Here is a 21,644-nt window from a genome sequence, read left to right on the forward strand (position 1 = left end):
CATGTCCAGAAATCCTTATAGCGCATCTCCTCTTTGGGCTGCTCCTGCCTGTTGACACGCTGCTTGGTCCGTTGGTGGTGGGTGATTCTGTTACGGTTCTCTTTAGCTGAAGGAGAGTCGGACCAAAATGCGGCGTGTAGATTTCGATCCATGTTTAATCAACAAACGTAAAACACGAATCAATACAAAAACTACAACAAACGTGGAAACGTAACGAAAACCGAAACAGCCCTATCTGGTGAAAACACAGAGACAGGAACAATCACCCACAAACACACAGTGAAACCCAGGCTACCTAAATATGGTTCCCAATCAGAGACAATGACTAACACCTGCCTCTGATTGAGAACCATAGCAGGCCAGACATAGAAATAGACAAACTAGACATGAAACATAGAATGCCCACTCAGCTCACACCCTGACCAACCAAAACATAGAAATATGCAAAGTAAACTATGGTCAGGGTGTGACATTTGTGTGCACTACGTCATCACGCACTGATATTTATCCGCAACAAGTCCATCATATTTTGTTCATAGAGATTTTAGAATATTTACATGAAAATCTGTCGCCAATGGAAAGCTAGCTAATGATATTGGCCAATTGACCAATCTCTCTCCATGTCCTTTCTCATGGCACAGAACTTTAGCCACTGCATTTGCTCTCTCAGAGGAGAATAGTAACAGGTATATTTTAGTCAATTATTTGCACTCTCTACCTCTGGTGATGTTTATGGCCTTGGTCAAAAAAGTTGCGTAGACTTATGGCTATTCATTACACTATGTGTCCTGTCATGAATGTATTTTGTGTGGGTGGCACACAGTGTTCGGAGCAAGAACAGATCATTCCTTCCTCATGTATAGAGTCTACTTATAAATGAAGAAAGGTATATTTGCTTCATTCAAAGTCTTTAACTTGACTGCCAGAGGACTGTGGATTACATTGCAAATATAGTTGATTGTTTTACTGATGTTACAGTAGTCTTTGTCGATAGCATATTGAAGTATTGATGGAAATAATGGTGACGTGGGGGTTCAAGAGGTTACATTCCAAGTTTTTACCTTTGGCCTTCTCGTGGTGGATTGGAGCTGTAATTCCTTGGGCATTACACGGTAATGCATATCCACTAATCCTGAGATGAAGCATGGGCTCAATAGCAACCTAATCCCTCTGTCCTATTACTGCGAAAGATCCTAAAAGAGCTGGATAGGTGTAAGGACCATTGTCAAAATCTCACCTAGCCCACCAGAGAGCTATACACAGATCTGTGAGGAGGGGTCAACAGCGATTTAGGGAAAGGAGCTGAGATCAGTATAGAGCTGGGGGCCTGACTAAAACATTCGTGTTGAGTTCATTATCATGTGGTCAAAGAGCCATAAAACTTTCAACAAAGCTAATCAGTAAACCAACCATGAAACATTGTTGGTGGACTTAGCCGATACCCACAGAAGGATTTACAGGGTCTGGCAGGTTTGGATATAAGGGGGGTGGCGCGTTACTCAGCTTGATACCAATTACAGCATAGTAGAATGGACAACTTTAACCTCTCGTCAATCTGGAACCAAACCAACAACTTCCTGTCATATTAAGTGCATGTGTTAATCAACATTTTGGAGCCGTTTCTTGGCAAAGCCAAAGCATCACAACCCTCTGTACTTGAAAGAGGTGATGCAATGTAGTCCGTTCTGTGGAGTTAAATCGGTAAGACCTAAGAATTTATGGGTGAGTCAGCCCCTGCTCCAGGCAACAAGAGTTTACATCAGATCAATGCTTGAGGATAACAGTCATTGATCAACAACAGCCTCTTCAGTGTTGGAATTACCTTGAGGACCTTTACCTCTACCAATGTTCCATTGATTGTGACTGCTGGTTCACGTATTGAAATAAGTGAGGTAAGTAACATTTTGGGGATTTAAAAATAAGTCATACTTAATCACAAAAATGTTGTGTTTTTATCACAGAGGAAGTGTAAACGCGGAGAACTTTTACATTTATACCCCTCTACTTCGGCAAAGTTTAAGGAGAGAAATTATCAAGTAAAAATGCACCACTCTGTACACTGGTGCTTTTCTAGACGTCTATATTTATAGTTTTGCTTCGCTTTCATTTATTTTTGTGTATTCCTTTGTTCATATCTAGGTCTGCTAGTTCCCGGGAGATGTGTTTTTCCTCACTGAACCTTTTGGGAATGTGTCGCTTTTTCTAAACTCTCTGTTTGAGTAAGCATTGCAAGTCAGGAGACTTTTTGCTGCGTCACTACGGTAACCACAGGAGCTGTTTGAGCCTCTGTCTCCCTCATTAATAACTTGTGCTGTGGGTCCCTATTATGCAAGCTCTGAAACCTGAGAGCTGGTCACCTGTTCTGCTACCTGAGCTGGGGGCTCATGGGAAGGGAGTGTCGGCTGGCTGCCCCATTAGAAAACTGGACAGGAGGAGATTAGGCCAGAGCAACTGCCTGAAGCTCCAGGGATCTCTAGTGGATGTGTTAGCCCACGTCCCCAGGTCTGAGCTGTGTGGTGAAGGTGGTGAAGCTGGAGAGGAGTTGTGGCTGCCGCTGGAGTGGTTCCATACTCACCCCCCTGGGAGTTCCATCCAAAACGAGGTGGAACTTTATTTTGACAGAACAGGAAGTGTCACCTTCAACCCTGAGGAGATAGACTTGACCCCACCTGAGGGCTACTCACATAGCTTTGACTGGTCAGATGACCCTGGCTCCAGACCCCAGTCTACAGTAAGCAGTGATCAGCTCTTTCCATCGGGTACCCTGGGTCATCTGGAGACCGTCAGGATCAGGTGCACCCCTGGGAGAGAATGGGTCAGAGTCTGCACTCTGTCCCCTGTTAGAAACGGGTGGCTGCCTTTACCAACAAGAGGAGTACTCTATGAGCTAACCGGCCTTCTCTACCAGGTAAGATATAACTGATCCAAATATTTATTTTTTATTTTATTTATTTAACCTTTATTTAACTAGGCAAGTCAGTTAGAAACAAATCCTTATTTACAATGACGGCCTACCGGGGAACAGTGGGTTAACTGCCATGTTCAGGGGCAGACAGATTTTTACCTTGCCAGCTCGGGGATTCAATCCAGCAACCTTTCAGTTACTGGCCCAATGCTCTAAGCACTTGGCTACCTGCCTTAACCAACTATATATTAAATCATGCAAAACAAATCGCAGTACAGTGGTAGATTTAGATGTATTGTTTTGTGTAAGAATTTTGACTTTCCCCTGGTTGAAAACAAAGTTGGTCATCGTCAGGAAAGGGCTTCTCTCCACGGCTAGTGAGTTAAGTGGAGTTTCTAATCTCTATAAATTTCTCAGAATCTGTTCTTGCCTCCTGGTGTGCGATTAAAATTGGATGTTGACAAAGACATCTTTAGCCACTGGAATGTTCTCCCTTTGTGAATCACTGCTAGAATTCTTCTGGATCATCGCTCATGTGACCACATCCCTACCATCCTAGTCAAGGCAATTATCGCATGCTTGAGTTTGTCCCCTTAATTGATGTCATACAAAGCCCTGTTTTTTTTAAATATACTGTAGATTCATCTCTGCAGTGTATGATACCTTTCACTAAAATACTATATTTAAACCAAAATATGAGTTTGTTAAAAACATTTTTTTAAATAGCACTATTTTTCAGAGACAAATTGAACTTGGCATCGACTCCATCAGACGGAAGAGTTATGACAGCGGTGTGATACTCAAAGGTATGTACTGTATGCCTCCTCTAGGAATAATTACATGGACTGCTGACTATCTTTGTTTTCTAACATTAGGTTGAGCTACAATAAGTCCGAGTGGAGATAAAATAGGTTATGATAGGGGATAGGAAAGAGGAGGAGAGGAACAAGTAAAAAGAAGGGAAGAAAAAAAAGCACAGCAGACCAAAGCACAAGATGACTCCACGACAAAAATCTATCAACTGATGCCAGTGGGTCACATCTTCATGAGCTGTGAACTATTTCTCCCATGGCTGTGATTCAGGTCCAGAGAGACATACAATGTCTTCTCTGCTCTCAGTGTTGACTGCTGATGTGTTTATTTGTATATACCCTGGGTACTACACAGTCTGTCTGCTCCCTAACCAGCTGTGAGCCCCCATGGCCTCACACTCTGTTCCCTTCACTGTCAGGCACAGAGAGGATGACTCAATCACTGCTTTCACACACCACAATCAACACAGTCACAAAGCCAATTCTTCATAGACCCTCTCTCTCTCTCTCTGTGTTCTAGAAAGTAAAGATGGACCCTTGCCCAAGAGAGAGAGAGGGGGGAGAGAACAGACACATTTGTAATCATAAACACCCCCCAGGAGCAAAGAAACACACACACACGCATACAAACAAATAAAGATAGACACACACACACTTGTCTTGTTTATACTCAGGGCTATGTTTCACTGGCTCATATTATCGTGTCAATCTGGAGATGCACGGCAGCAAAGCCATGAGAAGTACACCTGCTGGTACTCCAATTCCCCTACCCTGCATGCTATATGCAAGATAAATAAAAGCAAAATCGAGGGAAAAACTATGCATGCATAATATTCCATTTCCATGTTATTGCTTACTTTCATAATCCTGTCCCAATTGATTTTCCTCTGAACTGGAACACGTGATGTAAACATAATTACTTTACAGTATCTTATTCTCAAAACAGCATAACATAGCCTATACAATTACTTCAATTTGCCTGCTCTCACTATGCCAGTATAGGGTAAGTGTTCCATGATTGCCAAAATGTGTTATAAACATCACACTCTCATTTCAATTTCAAAGTCTTGCTCACCGCAAGCCTCCAATGAACATATGGGCAATATATTGATAGATCCATCTAATATATTTCCTGATTGAATTATGTAATGGACTGAGCAGGAAATAAAGAAAAGGTGACAACGGGATGAGTTATAACTTGGGGGCAATAAACAAATTCCGTTGCACATTGAGGTAGGCCATAAATCAATAAGCTGCAGTTGACTTACTTCATCCTCTTGTGTTTTAGAGTAAACACGTCTTGGGAAATGTGAGCGCCAGGTGAGGTGATGCGGAATAATTAGGCCATGTGTTATGACAGTTTTATCATGGCTGCGATGTGGTCATAGCCATGAGGCGAAGCCTCCAGTGTATTATTTCCTTGGACTCGAGTACAGTATTTCATATGATTGGTTGCCAGCATTAAAAAGCAAGATTCTATCTCAAACCATTCATTTTTCAACAAAATTTGACGCTACATTCACTAACACTGGTTGTCAAGTGCAATTTTGGGCATTCTCTGGTCGTTAGTTCTATTCGACTGCCAGGTAAAGCAAAACTACCCAAGCGCAGGCTGACATTTTCATAACTTTGCAAGTTGCTATGGCAAACAAACATGGTTGAAGCTGAAAAGACAGGAAACTAGCTGCATTTAGTTTCTCTTTAACTGTTTTTTTTTATAGGCACTGTGTATCCATAAAAATCATGCTGATTCGTGATTTAGACTGGCTGAGAAAAGCTACCTGTCTGGCTCATGTTGATTGGTATGGGACACATTGGAGATCGAATTTAATTAAATATTGCAACAATGTTGCAAATGTCGATGATTATGTCTAGATATTTTATACAGTGAAGATCAAGTTTATAAATTGCATGGCTGGGCAGTGAATCTTAAAAATATATATATAACTAACCCAAGATAGACCACAGCCTGTCGTTTCCAATGGGAGAAAATTAGTTCTAGTGGGCAGAACTAGCAAGGAGGTGGGCAGAGCCAAGCACGAGCTGGCAAGAACATATTTGTGCATTCTAGCATGTACTTGCATATTTGCATTGGGGAACGCCTACACATGCAATAACTAAATTCGCCCTTCCACTCCTTCTAAACAACACCATTTAAAAAAAACTTTGGCAAAGGGTAAAGTCTACAAAACTTAGTCCACTCTGTTTGTAACAAGATTTTAGTTTTGGAAACAGAAAATTGTATTGAGATCAAATGTTTCATTGATGAGAAAATTTGCAGAATCTCTGCAATAATTAGTCTCGTTCCATCTTCTACCACTGCGGGCCACTGGGTTCCCTTTCACCACCGTATTTGGTAGTGAGTGGAAACACCACCCGGGTGCTTCACATTTATACATCCGGTGAAATATCTGGCTGGTTGTTCTATCTGTGTAAGTAGTGGTGTATTGCTAGGTAACAACGTAAACGATGGCACTTTTTATGAATGTATTCGCCATGTGTATGTTGTGTAGTATATCATGGGCACGATAGGCTCTAATAATGGGAGATCAATAAGGCCCAAGCGGGTGTGGTATATGACCAATATACCATGGCTAAGGGCTGCTCTTAGGCACGACAAAGCGCACAGACGAGACAGTTGTGGGCCTATCGTCTGTCTGTCTGTCTGTCAGTCTCCTCTTCGCCAGGACTCTCGTCATCTGTCATTCATTGCAAAGTGGACAGAGAAAATAATAGTACGCTTCTTCTCTGAGACCTGTGTCAGTGAGGAAACGCTTTGTGCTTTGTGGACTTGCCTGTTATGTTTTGTTTTAGATTTTTCCAATATCTGGAACAAGCAGTAGGCTGTAAAAAAAAAAAAAGAATGTTTACCGCCATGTACATATTTCAGAAGGAAAATTAGGCGGCATTTGGTCCAAGTCCATGGGTTTTCGAAGTGGGAGGTTCCCCAGCCTACCAACATCTAATATCAATGAGGTAAAAGATAAAACCCTTTTACTATTCTAGCTGTGATATATTTGTTATCATATTACTGTGCTTGTCTTGTTATTGTTAGCTTTACAAAGTTATTTCTTCTGTACAAATTACTGCAACTTATAGCTAATAAGTACATGGCTATGTGTATCAGTTTTAAAAAGTATATGTTTGAACATGGTAATATCATCATCATCATCATATCATCATCATTACTATGTTTTAGTACAATTTATGATGCTGAATTAATACATGTCATAACATCCATTATGGCAGTGTATTCCTTGCTTTTCTAATTAGATGTATGCCATCTAGACAAGGAGGCTATTCACTAGCTCAGCAGTGGGTTTTAGTCCGGAGAAGAACTTTGCCATTCAAATCTATTCGATTAAGTTTGTAAGACATGCAGTCCTCAGACTTTGAGTCAACATGAGTGCAATTTTATGCAGGAACTTGTGGACATGTTATTGTGCTTGGACAAGCCATGGGATGTTTTCACTGCAAACAACAGCTGTTTTAACTGACAGTCCCGATCCATCCTGCAAATCAACTGTGGTCAGAGAATAGACGTGAACTAACCACTAATATGACACATGTCTGATATGAAGTGAAAGTGTGACAATTGTTTTACCTTCTCATGTACACTTTACTTGTCTTAATTGGCCTGTCTTAAGCTGGATAGCCAAGCAATCCTGGAATGTCAATGTTAAATGTCATGGTTAATTTGTCGCTGACTGTTTGGCATCAGGTTACACATCACCATGGTAACAAAAGGAGATCTCAAAATGAGAGCAGGTAGCCGATAATAAGTAATCCCTAGAATATATCACGGGGAAAAGTATTGGATTTATTTCCCTCACTCTATTTCATATACCTGATAGATGCGTTGTATTTTTAGACAGACTATTTCAACACAGCTCTGATATTTTCCTCTGGGTTCCCTCTACTTAGGCTTCCACCAAGGATATTACCCCCTCATGGAGCATGTGGAGAGGACAAGGGGAGAGGGCTTCCACATCACCCTCCCTTATGAGGCCGACACACTCTGGGGACTCCCAGAGAGGTGGACATATACCCCACAGAGGGAGCCCAACCCTGCTGAGGATGGCCAGTGTCCCTAATGTCCTGGGCAGCCGACCAAAGACGGGCTTCTCCTCCATCACCATCACATCCTGCAGGGTCTCCCAGTCAGGGGCCAACCGATCACATTATCCCCACCAACCGATCCTGCCTATCAGGTCATCCACATCCCTCAACCCAGTCATGACTCATGTCCTATCCTCAGCCATTCCAAAGCACTCTGAGGTGGTGACCAGACACAAGGCCACCATAGTAAAGGTGACAGAGTACAGACAGAGCTACTCTGCATGTGCCAAGGTCCAGATGAGAGGGCCAGGGATGAGGACTGCCTGGCCTGAACACAGGCACAGTTACAGTTACACAGGTGAGGACAGTCTCAAGGACATTGGAAGCACCTTCAGGCCTTTCTCACTCCAGCCCTCTTTCCGCTCCTGCATCCAGCTTGAGGTATGTTGGAGGTTTGCGAACACAGTTCTGTATCTGGACAAGTCACTGTCTATCTCCATAGGACAGCCAGAGTTCACAAAGCCAGTTATGCACAGGTCCACCCTGTCTCTGTATGTTGGGGGCTCGTCCCACATTGGAACCTCTATGGATTACCCCAAAACATTTCAAGAACTCCGGAGATCTATGGGGGCATTAAGCTGCACCCATAGATGGGACAACTCAGAGACTGATGTGGGTTACAGCAGGGGCTCTTCATCAACCAAAGGGGGCTACGAGGTCCCTAAAATGGCAGATACTGATGGTATTAAGAATAGGACATCTGATTTAACTGCACACAATCTTACCTCAGGGTTATTCTCATCATCCAGAGGAACAGGCGACTCATACTCCGGGGCCAGTCAGCACAATGGAATTGCAGATGGGCTGTGCTGTCGTCGGCTGAGAAATTCCACACACAGACACCCTGCTTTTAATATCAGCCCAGGTATGAATTTCATCTCCCCACGTCAGGGCAAAACTCTAAAGTACCCATGCAAATCCAGCAGCATTCCTTTCAATGGCTCCCCATTTCCATAGCTGTGTGGATAAAATCACATTTCCAAGTCTTTACAGCATACGCAATGCCATAGCGAGGAGGTCTTAGAGGGTGTAAAGTCTCATTTTTAACTCTTCTTACCTTTTGATTTATACCTCATACATTGTTAATAGGATATATTCCTTACAGACGCAGCGTGTATAGAAATGCACATTGGTGAAAAACCCACAAGTGCTACATTCTCACAAAATGGAACACTGTGCTTATGTGAAGGAAAAACTCATGCTTCTATTTTAATTTCATCCCTCTCTTACTTCCAACACATCCTTTGCATACATTATCTACCCTCTCAACCCAGTAAGCGTTGCGGTGTTAGGCTTTCACGGGTGTGACACCGGGTGAAGCTCCCCATGAAAAGAATGAGTATATTGTTTTAAACGATCTCACTCCCCAGGCTGGTTGTGGAGGCTAGCTTATGGCTCAGAAAACAGACGTGAATGTCCTGTCTGCTTGGTGCTGCCTGAAATCAAATTAGGCCAGGAGTCAGCTTTGAGAAGCAGTGCACAATACCTATGGTCTCTGTATCCCCTCTCTGGTATTGAACTGAATAATGGCATTGTGAAGTTCATAGCACCTGAGTGGCATTGTATCCTTAGTTTTGTCCATTGCGGATTTATTGGAGAGGTTTGTTTGTAATTAGATGTAATTTGCCAAGGTTCTAGCTCTTGTTTCGAATGTACTGCGTTTTCCCTGGGGAGCATTGTAGGGTATCTATTTTGAGTGGCATTGCAGAGTTCACAGCGTCTGTGTGGTATTGTGCCCTTATGTTGTCCTTTGTGAATTTATTGGAGAGGTTTGTTTGTACAAGTGACTACCTCTTTTTCAAAGGGACTACTCTGTGCCTTGAGGGGCATTGCAGGGTAGCCATAAGAACCAAGAATGCTTACAATCTACAGTATGTCCAAGGGAACGTGTTATGGAAGTCTCATAGGCACTACAGAGTATACATCATGTATGAGCAGAGCAGTGCAGCGTATATCATTTGATCAGTACGCAGCAGTTACACTCACACCAGGGAGGTAAAGCTTGGCTCATTGCGGCAGTGAATGTAGTACTGCAAGCATATATACCACACATACCTGCTCTGGTTGGCCTCCTAGTGGACTCATCTACTGGCCCAGATCACAGAGTGATTGATTCTGGATACAGTGCAAGTGTAGATAAACATAAATACACACATTAAATACACATTAAGATAGAAAACACAGTCAATTAAAACATTATATCCTGGCATGACTTCCATTGGAACGAAAAGAGTTTGATGCATCTGGTGGACATAAGGCTTTATACAGGCTACAAAGTTTTATAGGCCATGATTTAATATAATCATCCATTTAGTCACATGCGTTTTGGATCGTGCATCAAGGACCGGAACTAACAGTTTTTTCCTCAACAAAAAAGATTGATGCAAGGGGGGCTCAAACCCACAGTTAAAGTGCACTATTAATTTAGAATCAACCACTTCAGCAGAGTGTTCCAACTCAAAGTGATTTTTTTTAATTAGATTTTTTATTTCACCTTTATTTAACCAGGTAGGCCAGTTGAGAACAAGTTCTCATTTACAACTGCGACCTGGCCAAGATAAAGCAAAGCAGTGCGACACAAACAACAACACAGAGTTACACATGGGATAAACAAACGTACAGTCAATAACACAATAGAAAATCTGTATACAGTGTGTGCAAATGAAGTAAGGCAATAAATAGGCCATAGTTGCGAAGTAATTACAATTTAGCGATTAACACTGGAGTGATAGATGTGCAAGTATAAATACTGGTGTGCAAAAGAGCAGAAAAAAAACTAAAAAACAAATATGGGGATGAGGTAGGTAGTTGGTTGGATGGGCTATTTACAGATGGACTGTGTACAGCTGCAGCGATCAGTAAGCTGCTCTGACAGCAGTTGCTTGAAGTTAGTGAGGGAGATATACAGTAAGTCTCCAACTTCCGTGATTTTTGTAATTCGTCCCAGTCATTTGCAGCAGAGAACTGGAAGGAAAGGTGGCCAAAGAGGTGTTGGCTTTGGGGATGACCAGTGAAATATACCTGCTGGAGCTCGTGCTACGGGTGGGTGTTGCTATGGTGACCAGTGAGGCGGCGCTTTACCTAGCAAAGTCTTATAGATGACCTGGAGCCAGTGGATTTGGCAACGAATACGTAGCGAGGACTAGCCAACGAGAGCATACAGGTCGCAATGGTGGATAGTATATGGGGCTTTGGTGACAAAACAGATGGCACTGTGATAGACTACATCCAATTTGCTGAGTAGAGTGTTGGAGGCTATTTTGAAAATGACATCGCCGAAGCCCAGGATCGGCAGAATAGTCCGTTTTACGAGAGTATGTTTGGGAGCATGAGTGAAGGAGGCTTTGTTGCGAAGTAGGAAGCCGATTCTAGATTTAACTTTGGAATGGAAATGCTTAATGTGAGTCTGGAAGGAGAGTTTGCAGTCTAGACAGACACCTAGATATTTATAGTTGTCCACATATTCTAAGTCAGAACTGTCCAGAGTAATGATGCTAGGCAGGCGGGCGGGTGCGGGCAGCTATCGGTTGAAGAGCATGCATTTAGTTTTACTAGCGTTTAAGAGCAGTTGGAGGCCACGGAAGGAGTGTTGTATGGCATTGAAGCTTGTTTGGAGGTTTGTTAACACAGTGTCCAAAGAAGGGCCAGATGTATACAGAATTGTGTTGTCTGTGTAGAGGTAGATCAAAGAGTCACCCGCAGCAAGAGCGACATCATTGAAATATACAGAGAAAAGAGTCGGCCCGAGAATTGAACCCTGTGGCACTCTCATAGAGACTGCCAGAGGTCCGGACAACAGGCCCTCCAATTTGACACACTGATTTCTATCTGAGAAGTAGTTAGTGAACCAGACGAAGCAGTCATTAGAGAACCCAAGGCTGTTGAGTCTGCTGATAAGAATACGTTGATTGACAGAGTCGAAAGCCTTGGCCAGGTCGATGAAGACGGCTGCACAGTACTGTTTTTTATCGATGGTTGTTATGATATCATTTAGGACCTTGAGCGTGGCTGAGGTGCACCCGTGACCAGGAGACCGGATTGCATAGCGGAGAAGGTACAGTGTGATTCGAGATGGTCGATGATCTATTTGTTCACTTGGCTTTCAAAGACTTTAGAAAGGCAGGGCCGGTTGATAGGGATAGCCTTCATGACTTCTATTTGACTAATCCATAAGGCTTTTGTATTTTTAAGTTATACGATAAACGGACCTCTTTTCTTTTTCCCATAAAAGCACAGATAAACAAAAACGTGGGATTTTTTTCATATATGAAAAAACATGAAAATGTTAGTAGAAGCTAGTACCCTAGTCATTGATGCATCAGTGCAATATTGGCACTCAACATTTTGTTACAGACCAATGAAACAAAAGTAGTCCTTGAATTTGTAGGTTTAAAATATCCCTCTAGTGGCCAGGGTTGACCTATTTTAAGAAATGCCATTGGTTGGTGGATATAAAGTCTAAGATCTAGGCTGTTTTTTGCGCCAGGATATAATCAGTTCCACCTGTTGAGGTTAGCATAGGGCAAACGTGTGCCATGTCATCTCATGGGACCAGCTACAATTTCACGTTCTGTCACGTGCAAGTAAATCGACAATTTTCATTGGCCAATACACGTTTTGTGCTGGAGAACCTGTTGGTTGCTTATTTTCGCAAGTACGGACCAAATGTATTGAAGCTGGAGTAATTTACCGGTGTTATACTCCGCTTGCTGCATTGCTTGCCGATGACAGCGTTGAAATAGTCTGACTTGGTACATAGATTTCTTGTTTGTTGGCGCCAGAGCATTTGATGGTGTGTTATTCCTATGATAAATGATTATGTCTGATATTAAATGGGTCTGTTTTTAAAGGAGGTGGAGGAGCGGGGTTAGAGAGTGCAGGATAGATGCACTGTCATCATGGTTTACATTATTCATGCAGTATGCACGTGTCTTTTTCTCTGCTTTACTCACTGAGTCGTGGAGAGTAGGGGTCAGTTAGAGGGCTCAACAATTTTCCCTCTTCTCCAGGGCCCAGTGTTTCCAAAGTTATCTATCGGATTTTGGCTATCGGAATGGATTAAATGCATTCATTCTATTTCAATAAATGTCATCCTATCTGATAGGAGTAATCCTCACTCAGCCCTCATGTTCATTTTACCTTTGTTAGATGGGATGTAAAAATACAAAGCCACATTTGAAAAAGGGCCGAATGGCTTCTCTGCAAATGATTCTGAATGCACATATTAAGTAAGATCTAGGTTATCTGAAAACCTCTTTGTTTCTCATTGATGTCTGACAATGCAGTACAGTCCCAGTATTGTAATAAACTCTGTGTACATGAGATGCACTCTTTTTACCATCCATGCAACATGTAACCAACAATGTTTGATTAAGAGTTAACTGCATATGACCTGGAATATACAGGCAACTACCAAAAGAAAGGAAACACCTAAATAAAGTGTCTTAATAGGGTGTTGGGCACCACGAGCCAGAACAGGTTCAATGCACCTTGCCATAGATTCTACAAGTGTCTGGAACGACACCATTCTTCCACAAGAAATTCCATAATTTGGTGTTTTGTTGATGGTAGTGAAAAACACTGTCTCAGGTGCCGCTCTAGAATCTCACATAAGTTCAATTGGGTTGAGATCTGGTGACTGAGACACAGACTGTTAAAGCCCCCTCTGCTCCTTTGAGACCGCTATACCACTCTTCCAAAGTCACTGAGATGTCTTCATCTACAATACAATTTCATTGTCCGTAGTTACAGCGAACAACAGAAATGTGTCTTCTGCACTCTTAATTTCACACACACATACTTTCCTTGAGGAGTGTAGCACTTAACACCGTTTCCTTGAATGCAACTCATGTCGCACATGCGCACGCGCGCACGCCACACGCACACGCACACCCTCACGTACACGCACACACACACACACACACACACACACACACACACACACACACACACACACACACACACACACACACACACACAGCGCTACTGGAGACAATGTTGTGGAGTTAAGAGCCTTGCTCAAGGGCTCAACGGTAGGGGATTGTTATTAGGATATGAACACAGCAGCCCTCCAGTTACCAGATCAATATCCCCCTGTTTATCCAGCTCCCTACCTGGGATTCATACAGGCGACTTTTCGGATATAGGTCCAATTCCTCAGCCGCTGTGCTACCTACAACCCATAGCCATAGTAGGCAAAATAATGGGCAACTAGGCATTTCTATACATAACCCTGAGCATGATGGGATGTTTTAATTTCCAAAAGATATTATCTGGTACTTTTGTATACTTTTTAGCCAGTATTTCTGAAAGTAGCGCTCCCTAACCGAAATGGTCCCCGAAAATGTTGTACTACGTCACCAATATGCAGATATGTGCACCACGTTATTGCTCTCTCTCTCTCTCTCTCTGCTGTGTGTGCATTTTGCTAGCTGTCACTCAAATGGTGAGGGGCTGAAGCTCATTGGCTGAAACGTGAATTGGCTCACGTGGGGGTAAATCTTGGGATAATGGTGCCGCAAAATTTCCAGAAAATAGTTATTTTCAAAATAGGGATTTCATGGCTAATTGAGGTAAGACAGTAATTCTGACAAATCCAGCCCAAAGGTTGAAAAGAATACTAACTAGTTGCCAAAGTACTGGAGCATGTCTTTACTTAACTCAGGAACCACAACTTTGTGGAAACACCTGCTTTTAATACACTTTGTATCCCTCATTTACTCAAGTGCTTCCTTAATTTTGGCAGTTACCTGTACAGCATGCGTTCTGTTTTCTGTCTCTGCCAATCAAAGTAGATACTAGAACATGGGGAAGACAGTCACTACGTAAGGAGAGTGATGAAAGACAAGGACACTCCAGAGAAGATCTGCATGTTGCTGAAGATTTCTGTCCACACCAAACAGACACCTGCCAATCACAACTGACAGTTGATCCTCAGGATATCAAATCCAGAGCCTTCAGTCTCAAAGTATGTGTGGATCAACATCACTCTATCACTCTATCTTTTGAAATAATTTTCCTGTATGTATCATTATATTATATACTGTAATATCATATGGTATGATCACTGTGTGAAAATTCTTTATCTGAAATTTGAAAAGATATAGGCATCTATAGAGAGAGGACTTTGGTTGTGTTGCTGGCACTGCAAACGACTATTAAAGAGTCATATGTGAGTGAAGGACTTTCTTTCAAAAGGAATGTTTATTCTACTTTATTGAAGAATAGCTCCTTCACATTCTTTCGTGAGACCTTAACCATTTTATCTAGTGCCAGTCAAAGTTAAAATGATTTTATTTTCCCTGCACTCTTAGATAAAAAATGTGCTCTCTGGAACCTTAAAGGGTTCTTCGGCTGTCGCCATATGAGAACCCTTTGAATAACCATTTTTGGTTACAGGTTGAACTCATTTGGTTCCATGTCTACAGAGGGTTCTACATGGAACCCCAAAAAGTTATCCTATGGGGACAGCCAGAGAACCTCTTTTGGAACCCTTTTTGAAGAATACAACTCCAATGTGAAACACCTTTATGAGGGGTTGCAAAGGAAAAAGGGTTTGCAAAGAATTTGACTTGTAAGACCATTTACCTATATCCATTGGTACAGAGGACTATGTGGAGTTGATTACCATATTACCTCACATCTATCCATTACAATCTGCAAGGGGAGTCATCAAGGGCAGAGGCATCTTTTCAGAATAACAGAATAGAATCGAGGCTTCTTCTTTTTTTTTTACCAAGATGAGTGTGCCAGTGCTGACTAGCAGTAACTACACAAGCAGCTTGTACTTTCCTCCCTCCCTGCTCCCTCTCTCCTCCCCAGGAGGCCCTGGAGATGTTCCGGCCAGACTTCATCAGCCGCTCCCAGGGCAGAATGAGGAGTCTGGAGCAGAGGGCCAGGCGGAGGAAGGCCCTGCAGTGTGCAGACCTAGACCAGGTGCAGGGTCTATGGGAGGAGAAAAGTAGGCATAGGAGGAACTGCACCAAGCCCCACCCGCTCAGTGGTACGGTGATGGAACACGTCTGACATACAGTACGAGTAGGAACACACTGTTTAGTGATTTCTCAATCCTAGTCCAGGGGAACAGCTTTGCTCTCTGCTGGTCGTTATTAAGTACTGCAGCTCTGTTGAAGCACAGTCTTGTTTACGTCCAACTCCACAACTAAAAGGGTTATTATCGGTGAATTACATGGATTTACCATCTTTAGTCACTATTATGTTTTTTGAAAGTTGCTACAGCACTAATGATACACCCTTTTTTCAGGGAAAGAACGCCACATACTACAGAATGTTAGACATTTCCTTTCCCAGTATGACAGTACTTTATAATACAGTATAGACCAGTCTCTCCAAAACCCTAGTACTATGACAGTGATGTAATAGTCCATAGCTTCACCTTACCTCTGGCCGCTCGCTCCCACTCCTGCTTAGCCTTCTATGAAGGTAATAATGCAAGCTAAATATAGACCCTCAGACTCACATCTTAATTATGCAGTGCTGACTGTTGGTCTCAGTGATGAGCTGACAAGAGTCCGTCAAGCCCCTCGGCTCTCAGAAGGACAGGAGTAATGAAGCCTAGTAAGGAAAGTGGAAAGTGTGTGTGTGTGTGTTTTCCTGACAGATGCTTGTGTGTTTCCCAGATAACCTTTTCAAACCCAGAGAGAGGACCATATCAGGGAAGGAGATGCAGCTACGCTCCAGACGGTAGGTTTACAGACAGAGCTGTACTGTGACGTGTCAGTCTCTTGCCTACCTCTGTTTCACACACACACACACTGGCATGCACGCACGCAAAACACACTGTGGATGTCAGACAGCCGAACGTCTGTCTTGATTGGAGATATGAACTACCGTCTGTATCCCGTTATCATGATTTTCTTTACTCCCTGTCTTATCTGAGAAGGCACACCTGATCAGAGGATAGGTTCCCATTGTCATGTTTTTAATCTGACTGGGTCGATCTGGGAACAAATTGACTATTTATGTGAGTGAAAAGGGAGCCAGTGTGATGTTGGTTTTATCAGTGGATCCAGGTTTGGCCTTTGTGGGTTTGTGCAGATAAAGCTTCCTTTCTATGTGGACGATTTTCTGGGAATAGCTGAGTCGCCCCTGGCCTGCTAATTCTAGAATATTCCCCTTCACAAGCTTAACCTACCATGTTTAACCATCCCTTTTTACTTAGGATTTACAACAAGCTCCCTGAGGTCACTAAGAAGAAGGAGGAGGAGAAAAGGAGAGTGGTATCGCAGACCAACAGATTGCGGGCAGAGCTTTTTAAAAAGGTACGTTTAGTTGGTGCTGAGACTTTGTGATAAAATATTCACCACATAGTTGTATACACCGAAGCCATGTCTGAAAATTCCAATACAGAACAACTGCATTGCTAACTAAAGTGTTGAAGACTGCGTTATGAGTGTATAGGGAGGCATTAAATGTGCTTGTAAAACTTGTAGTGTTTGAGGTTTAAAAAGGTTTCTGAAGTTTGTAATTTCCACTTTGAAATTTCAGACTTGATTTTCCCCCAAAAATAGTAATAATTCATAGTGAGGCATTCAATGTGCTTAATTTAACACACTGAAGGTTAAAAAGGTCATACGATAAGAACAAGGTATGCAACATTGCAATACACTTCAAAGTCTTATTTAAAATAATAATCTTTCACTGGATATTTGGATGAGGTGCCATTTGAAAATAGTGTAATTCTCCAAGAAAAATGCATTTCAGCATGTCCCTTTCACAATCTATGCCCAGCAGAGGCCGCTGTTTGACTTCTCAATAGAATTTCCTTCCTACTGTAATTTGTCATCGAAATGTCTTCACAATCAATATCTGTGCACTGGTATTATGTATTCATCTATTCATGTTTCACTGTTGCTTCAGTGAAATGAGTTTGAATCCAGGTATTGGATGCTATGGACACTCAAGAACAAGTTGGGTCCTTGGATTAGCACAGATCTAGTGTGTAGGGGCTTTTTTTACAAGCCAATGTGCCCTTGATGATTGGAGGGCAAGTTGTCATAAACTCATATAAACGATCAAACATATTCTGGTTCACCCATACCCTTCATTCAAATTCCCATTACACCAAAACCAGCACAGACATTGATGGCCTCGATATCAGTCAGGTGTACAGTGTAACAAGTAGAATGAGGAGACATTTCCAATTTACTCTGAGATAATTAAGATCCCCTCATATGTCTGGGGTTTCCTTTAGTTAGATACCCAAGGTGGTTTGAAGGTGACTGGGTTGTCTCATTCAGTGTCACTCAATCTGAATTAAATGCATGGTAGCACCCAGTAAAGAGTCAGACCTCTTACAAATCCCACTCGATAACATGCCAAGGGGTGCAAAGTTCGAGCTCTTCACTCAGGAGTGTCAAGTGGTGTACATGGTGGTATCTGTATGTCTGTGCATGAGTGTTTGTTACGCATACAGAGAATAATCCTGCAGCAACAGAAAATGTGGATGATAAAAAATTACAATTTTGTCGAGGTTGATACCTTTTTCGTAAGGGAAAATCAAGTCTGACATTTTAAAGTGGAAATTACAAACTTCAGAAGCCTTTTTAAACCTCAAACACTATAAATTGTACATTTCCTGCAATGGGTTGATCAAATTCAGATCCTATATATCTGTATACACGTTTGTAGAAAGAGAATCCGTCTATTAGGTGTGTTTTTGTATTTGTCACATGCGCCGAATACAACAGGTGTAGACTTCACCGCGAAATGTTTACTTACGAGCCCTTTCCCAACAATGCAGAGTTAAAAAGTAAGACAAATGTGCTAAATAAAAAGGCAATAGTAACACAATAAAATAACAATAACGAGGCTACATGCAATAAGTACCAGTACCGAATGTGCAGGGGTACAAGATAGTTGAGGTGAGGTTGGGGTAAAAGTGACTAGGCAATAATGATAGATAATAAACAGAGTAGTGTGTGTGTGTGTGTGTGTGTGTGTGTGTGTGTGTGTGTGTGTGTGTGTGTGTGTGTGTGTGTGTGTGTGTGTGTGTGTGTGTGTGTGTGTGTGTGTGTGTGTGTGTGTGTGTGTGTGTACAATCTGTGAGTGTATGAGTAGGGTCCAGTGAATGTGCATAGAGCCAGTGCAAGAGAGTCCGTGCAAAAAGAAAGGGGAGTCAATGCAAATAGGTAGCCATTTGATCAACTGTACATGGCTTGCGGGTAGAAGCTGTTCAGGAGGCTTGTGGTCCCAGACCTGGCGCTCCGGTACCGCTTGCCGTGCGGTAGCAGAAAGAACAGTCTATGACTTGGTTGGCTGGAGTCTTCGACCATTTTTAGGGCCTTTCTCCGCCTGAAGCTCTCGACCCACTCCACTACAGCCATGTCACATGGGCTGAACCAGAAGTATACGGAAGAGAGCTTTTGTTTTAGCAATGTTTTGCCCACTTGTCTGCAATGTTGACGCCACATTTCAGATCAGCAGAATGCTGGTTTAGGAGCAAAAATGTTGATAAATTCAGTTGTCAATTCAGAAAGTTTATTGAAATTGCAATGGAAAATCCTCATGGAAAACACTGAGCAATTTTCAATTCATTAGGAGAATTTCGTTTGACTTCCGGAAGAGTATGTTTGCAAAGCTTAGGACATATTGTAGAAAGGCAGCCTTATATGGCTAAAGTGAGATTGCTTCAGTATAAGAGGAGAGTTATAGCATTGTAGGCTGTTTAGCCAGATAGCAAGTCATCGTTATTCCCCCAATGAGACTTGGCTATCCACCTCAGGGGACAGACAGTTGATGGAAGTGAAAGCCAATTTAAAAGGAGGAATCTTTTCCATTTGAAAAACAGCTGATTTCAGAAGATTGAAATAAAGTCTAGCCAAGGATTTGTGTGTTTGCCCGTCTTTGATTTCTAAATGATTTGTTTGTTGTTTTGCAGAAACTTCTGGAGCAGATCCTGCAGAGATGAATATTGACAAACTCGAGATGTTCCCTACTAAACCTTCAGCTCACATACTTCACTCACCATCCTCCTAGGATTCATGACCTTACACTCACTTAATATGCAATGTCAGTCGTCGTTGCCATACCGACAGTATACCTTGATTTTATATGGAATAATGAGAGTACTTCCAAGAAAACATTCACACTGCTCTTGTTCGTATCACTCTTTTATTCAAGCTTACATGTGTCAGCCTCTTGGCCTTCGTCAGAGCTTATTCGTATGTACATTAATTCCATAGCATTTAAAAGACTATCCAAGCTCCTGACAGGATCACTGACACTGTACACACCTGAGAGCGGAATGAACTGGAATGATTATGTAGCACTCTCCATACTGACCAACATTTATTAACTGTATAATTGTAATGGAATTGATAGAGTTGAATCATACTGTTGTGTATCGAGCTACATTATAAGTGACAGTCTGAAGGCTAGGACCATGAGGTTTTGTGGAAACCTGCCATTGATAAGGTTCTGTAAATATGACATAAACTGCCTACTCTCTCCAGTCCTCATACCTTGTAAACATCCACCTCAACTGACATAACTGACATTTTCAACCAAAGCAAAATTGTATTTTTCTATAAGAAATGTTTTATATTCAGTCAGCTAGAGACCAATCTACACTGCTGCAGGGTTAGTCATAGCCACGTTTTTGAAAAGACATGACATTCTCAGTAGGAAAATTGTTGGAAGACAAATGTAGGCCTTTAAGGCGTTGGTTGTTATAAGAGCAATGGTATGATTAGGTTTAACAGTTATGGTAAGATGGAATGATTCTCTGCCTTACAGGAAATGTCTATGTTTTGGCTTTCTATCAATGAATGATTTAATGCTCCTGTAAGTATGTTGTCATTGTTCTCTCAATTATAGTAAAGCTGTCTTTCGAAATAAAAATTTTGTTTAATATAATACTTATTCTATTTCAGAGTTTAAAATGTGTTGGGTTGGAACATTGGTGCAAAGAGAAAAAAAAAGAGAAAATCACCTTGACTTGTCATTTATCTGTGTCTGAGATGTGTAGAGCTGAGAGAGAGAGTGTCAGTCGTCACTGACTTCATGTCAGCTTTGGGGCTTGTGGAGCCTCCCATCCGGAACACTGAAATGCCCAGCTAATGGAACTCAGGAGACAGGGAGCATCTGTGAAAGAGCCCTTTGTCGTGGAGGTCCTTGATAGCTACATAAGACAGAAGGTTACTTATGAAAGGTGCGTGGTTGGTCTGGTTGGTCCGGGTGGATGGTTGGATGTATATCACAAATTACAAGCAACTCAAAGGTTGCGTATTCGGCCCACATCACGGACAACTTTAGATTTTAAATAATTAGAAACTTTGAAAACTGCTTTTTACGACTTACTACTTTGTAGCTACATTGCAACTACTTAGCATGTTAGCCAACCCTTCCCCTAACCCTAACCTTAACCATTTAACCTAACTGGACACACAAATTTATACATACCATACCAAACATACCATTTCTCTGTTAAGTCTACCCCAGGTCCAGCTTGCGAAGCCCAGGATTACATGTGAAACAAGAGACAGACAGCTAAACAAAATCTAGTCTGACCATCTTCATGCTGTATGGGTCCGACCTTCAGCGGCGTTGGAAGAAAGCGGATGTTTCTGGTTTTCAGGGATACAGTAGTTTCAACCTAACCTCTGTTTCCCCTGAAAAACAGAAGTTGGGACACCCCACAGGCGTCTTTCTACGCCTCCTACGTTAGGTTAGGGGCCCTTACAATAGAGAGAATTGTGGCATTATGCAACCATATTAGACACAGGCAGAACAGAACATTGAAACTATTCATGTACAGTCCATAGAGCGTCTAAATGCCCCTTTAGGCT

General features: G+C 42.1%; 1 protein-coding gene across 2 annotated transcripts; it reads left to right on the forward strand.

Moving 5' to 3' along the window:
• The first annotated feature begins 2,146 nt into the window (after nucleotides 1-2,146).
• Nucleotides 2,147-20,712, forward strand: lg06h10orf90 (linkage group 06 C10orf90 homolog). 2 transcript variants are annotated; one of them, XM_042323606.1, is made up of 9 exons: nucleotides 2,147-2,908; nucleotides 3,645-3,711; nucleotides 6,608-6,693; nucleotides 7,642-8,701; nucleotides 14,628-14,803; nucleotides 15,658-15,838; nucleotides 16,476-16,539; nucleotides 17,018-17,117; nucleotides 19,736-20,712. In XM_042323606.1, exons 1-9 carry the CDS (start codon nucleotides 2,327-2,329, stop codon nucleotides 19,763-19,765), a joined length of 2,346 nt encoding a protein of 781 aa, XP_042179540.1. In that variant the 5' UTR covers nucleotides 2,147-2,326; the 3' UTR covers nucleotides 19,766-20,712. The 2 variants fall into 2 exon arrangements, with proteins under 2 accessions (XP_042179540.1, XP_024280706.2); XM_024424938.2 differs by having other exon boundaries at nucleotides 14,631-14,803.
• The last annotated feature ends 932 nt before the right edge of the window (nucleotides 20,713-21,644 follow it).

This window comes from Oncorhynchus tshawytscha, linkage group LG06 (assembly GCF_018296145.1).
Source record: "Oncorhynchus tshawytscha isolate Ot180627B linkage group LG06, Otsh_v2.0, whole genome shotgun sequence".
NCBI classification, from domain to species: Eukaryota; Metazoa; Chordata; class Actinopteri; order Salmoniformes; family Salmonidae; genus Oncorhynchus; species Oncorhynchus tshawytscha.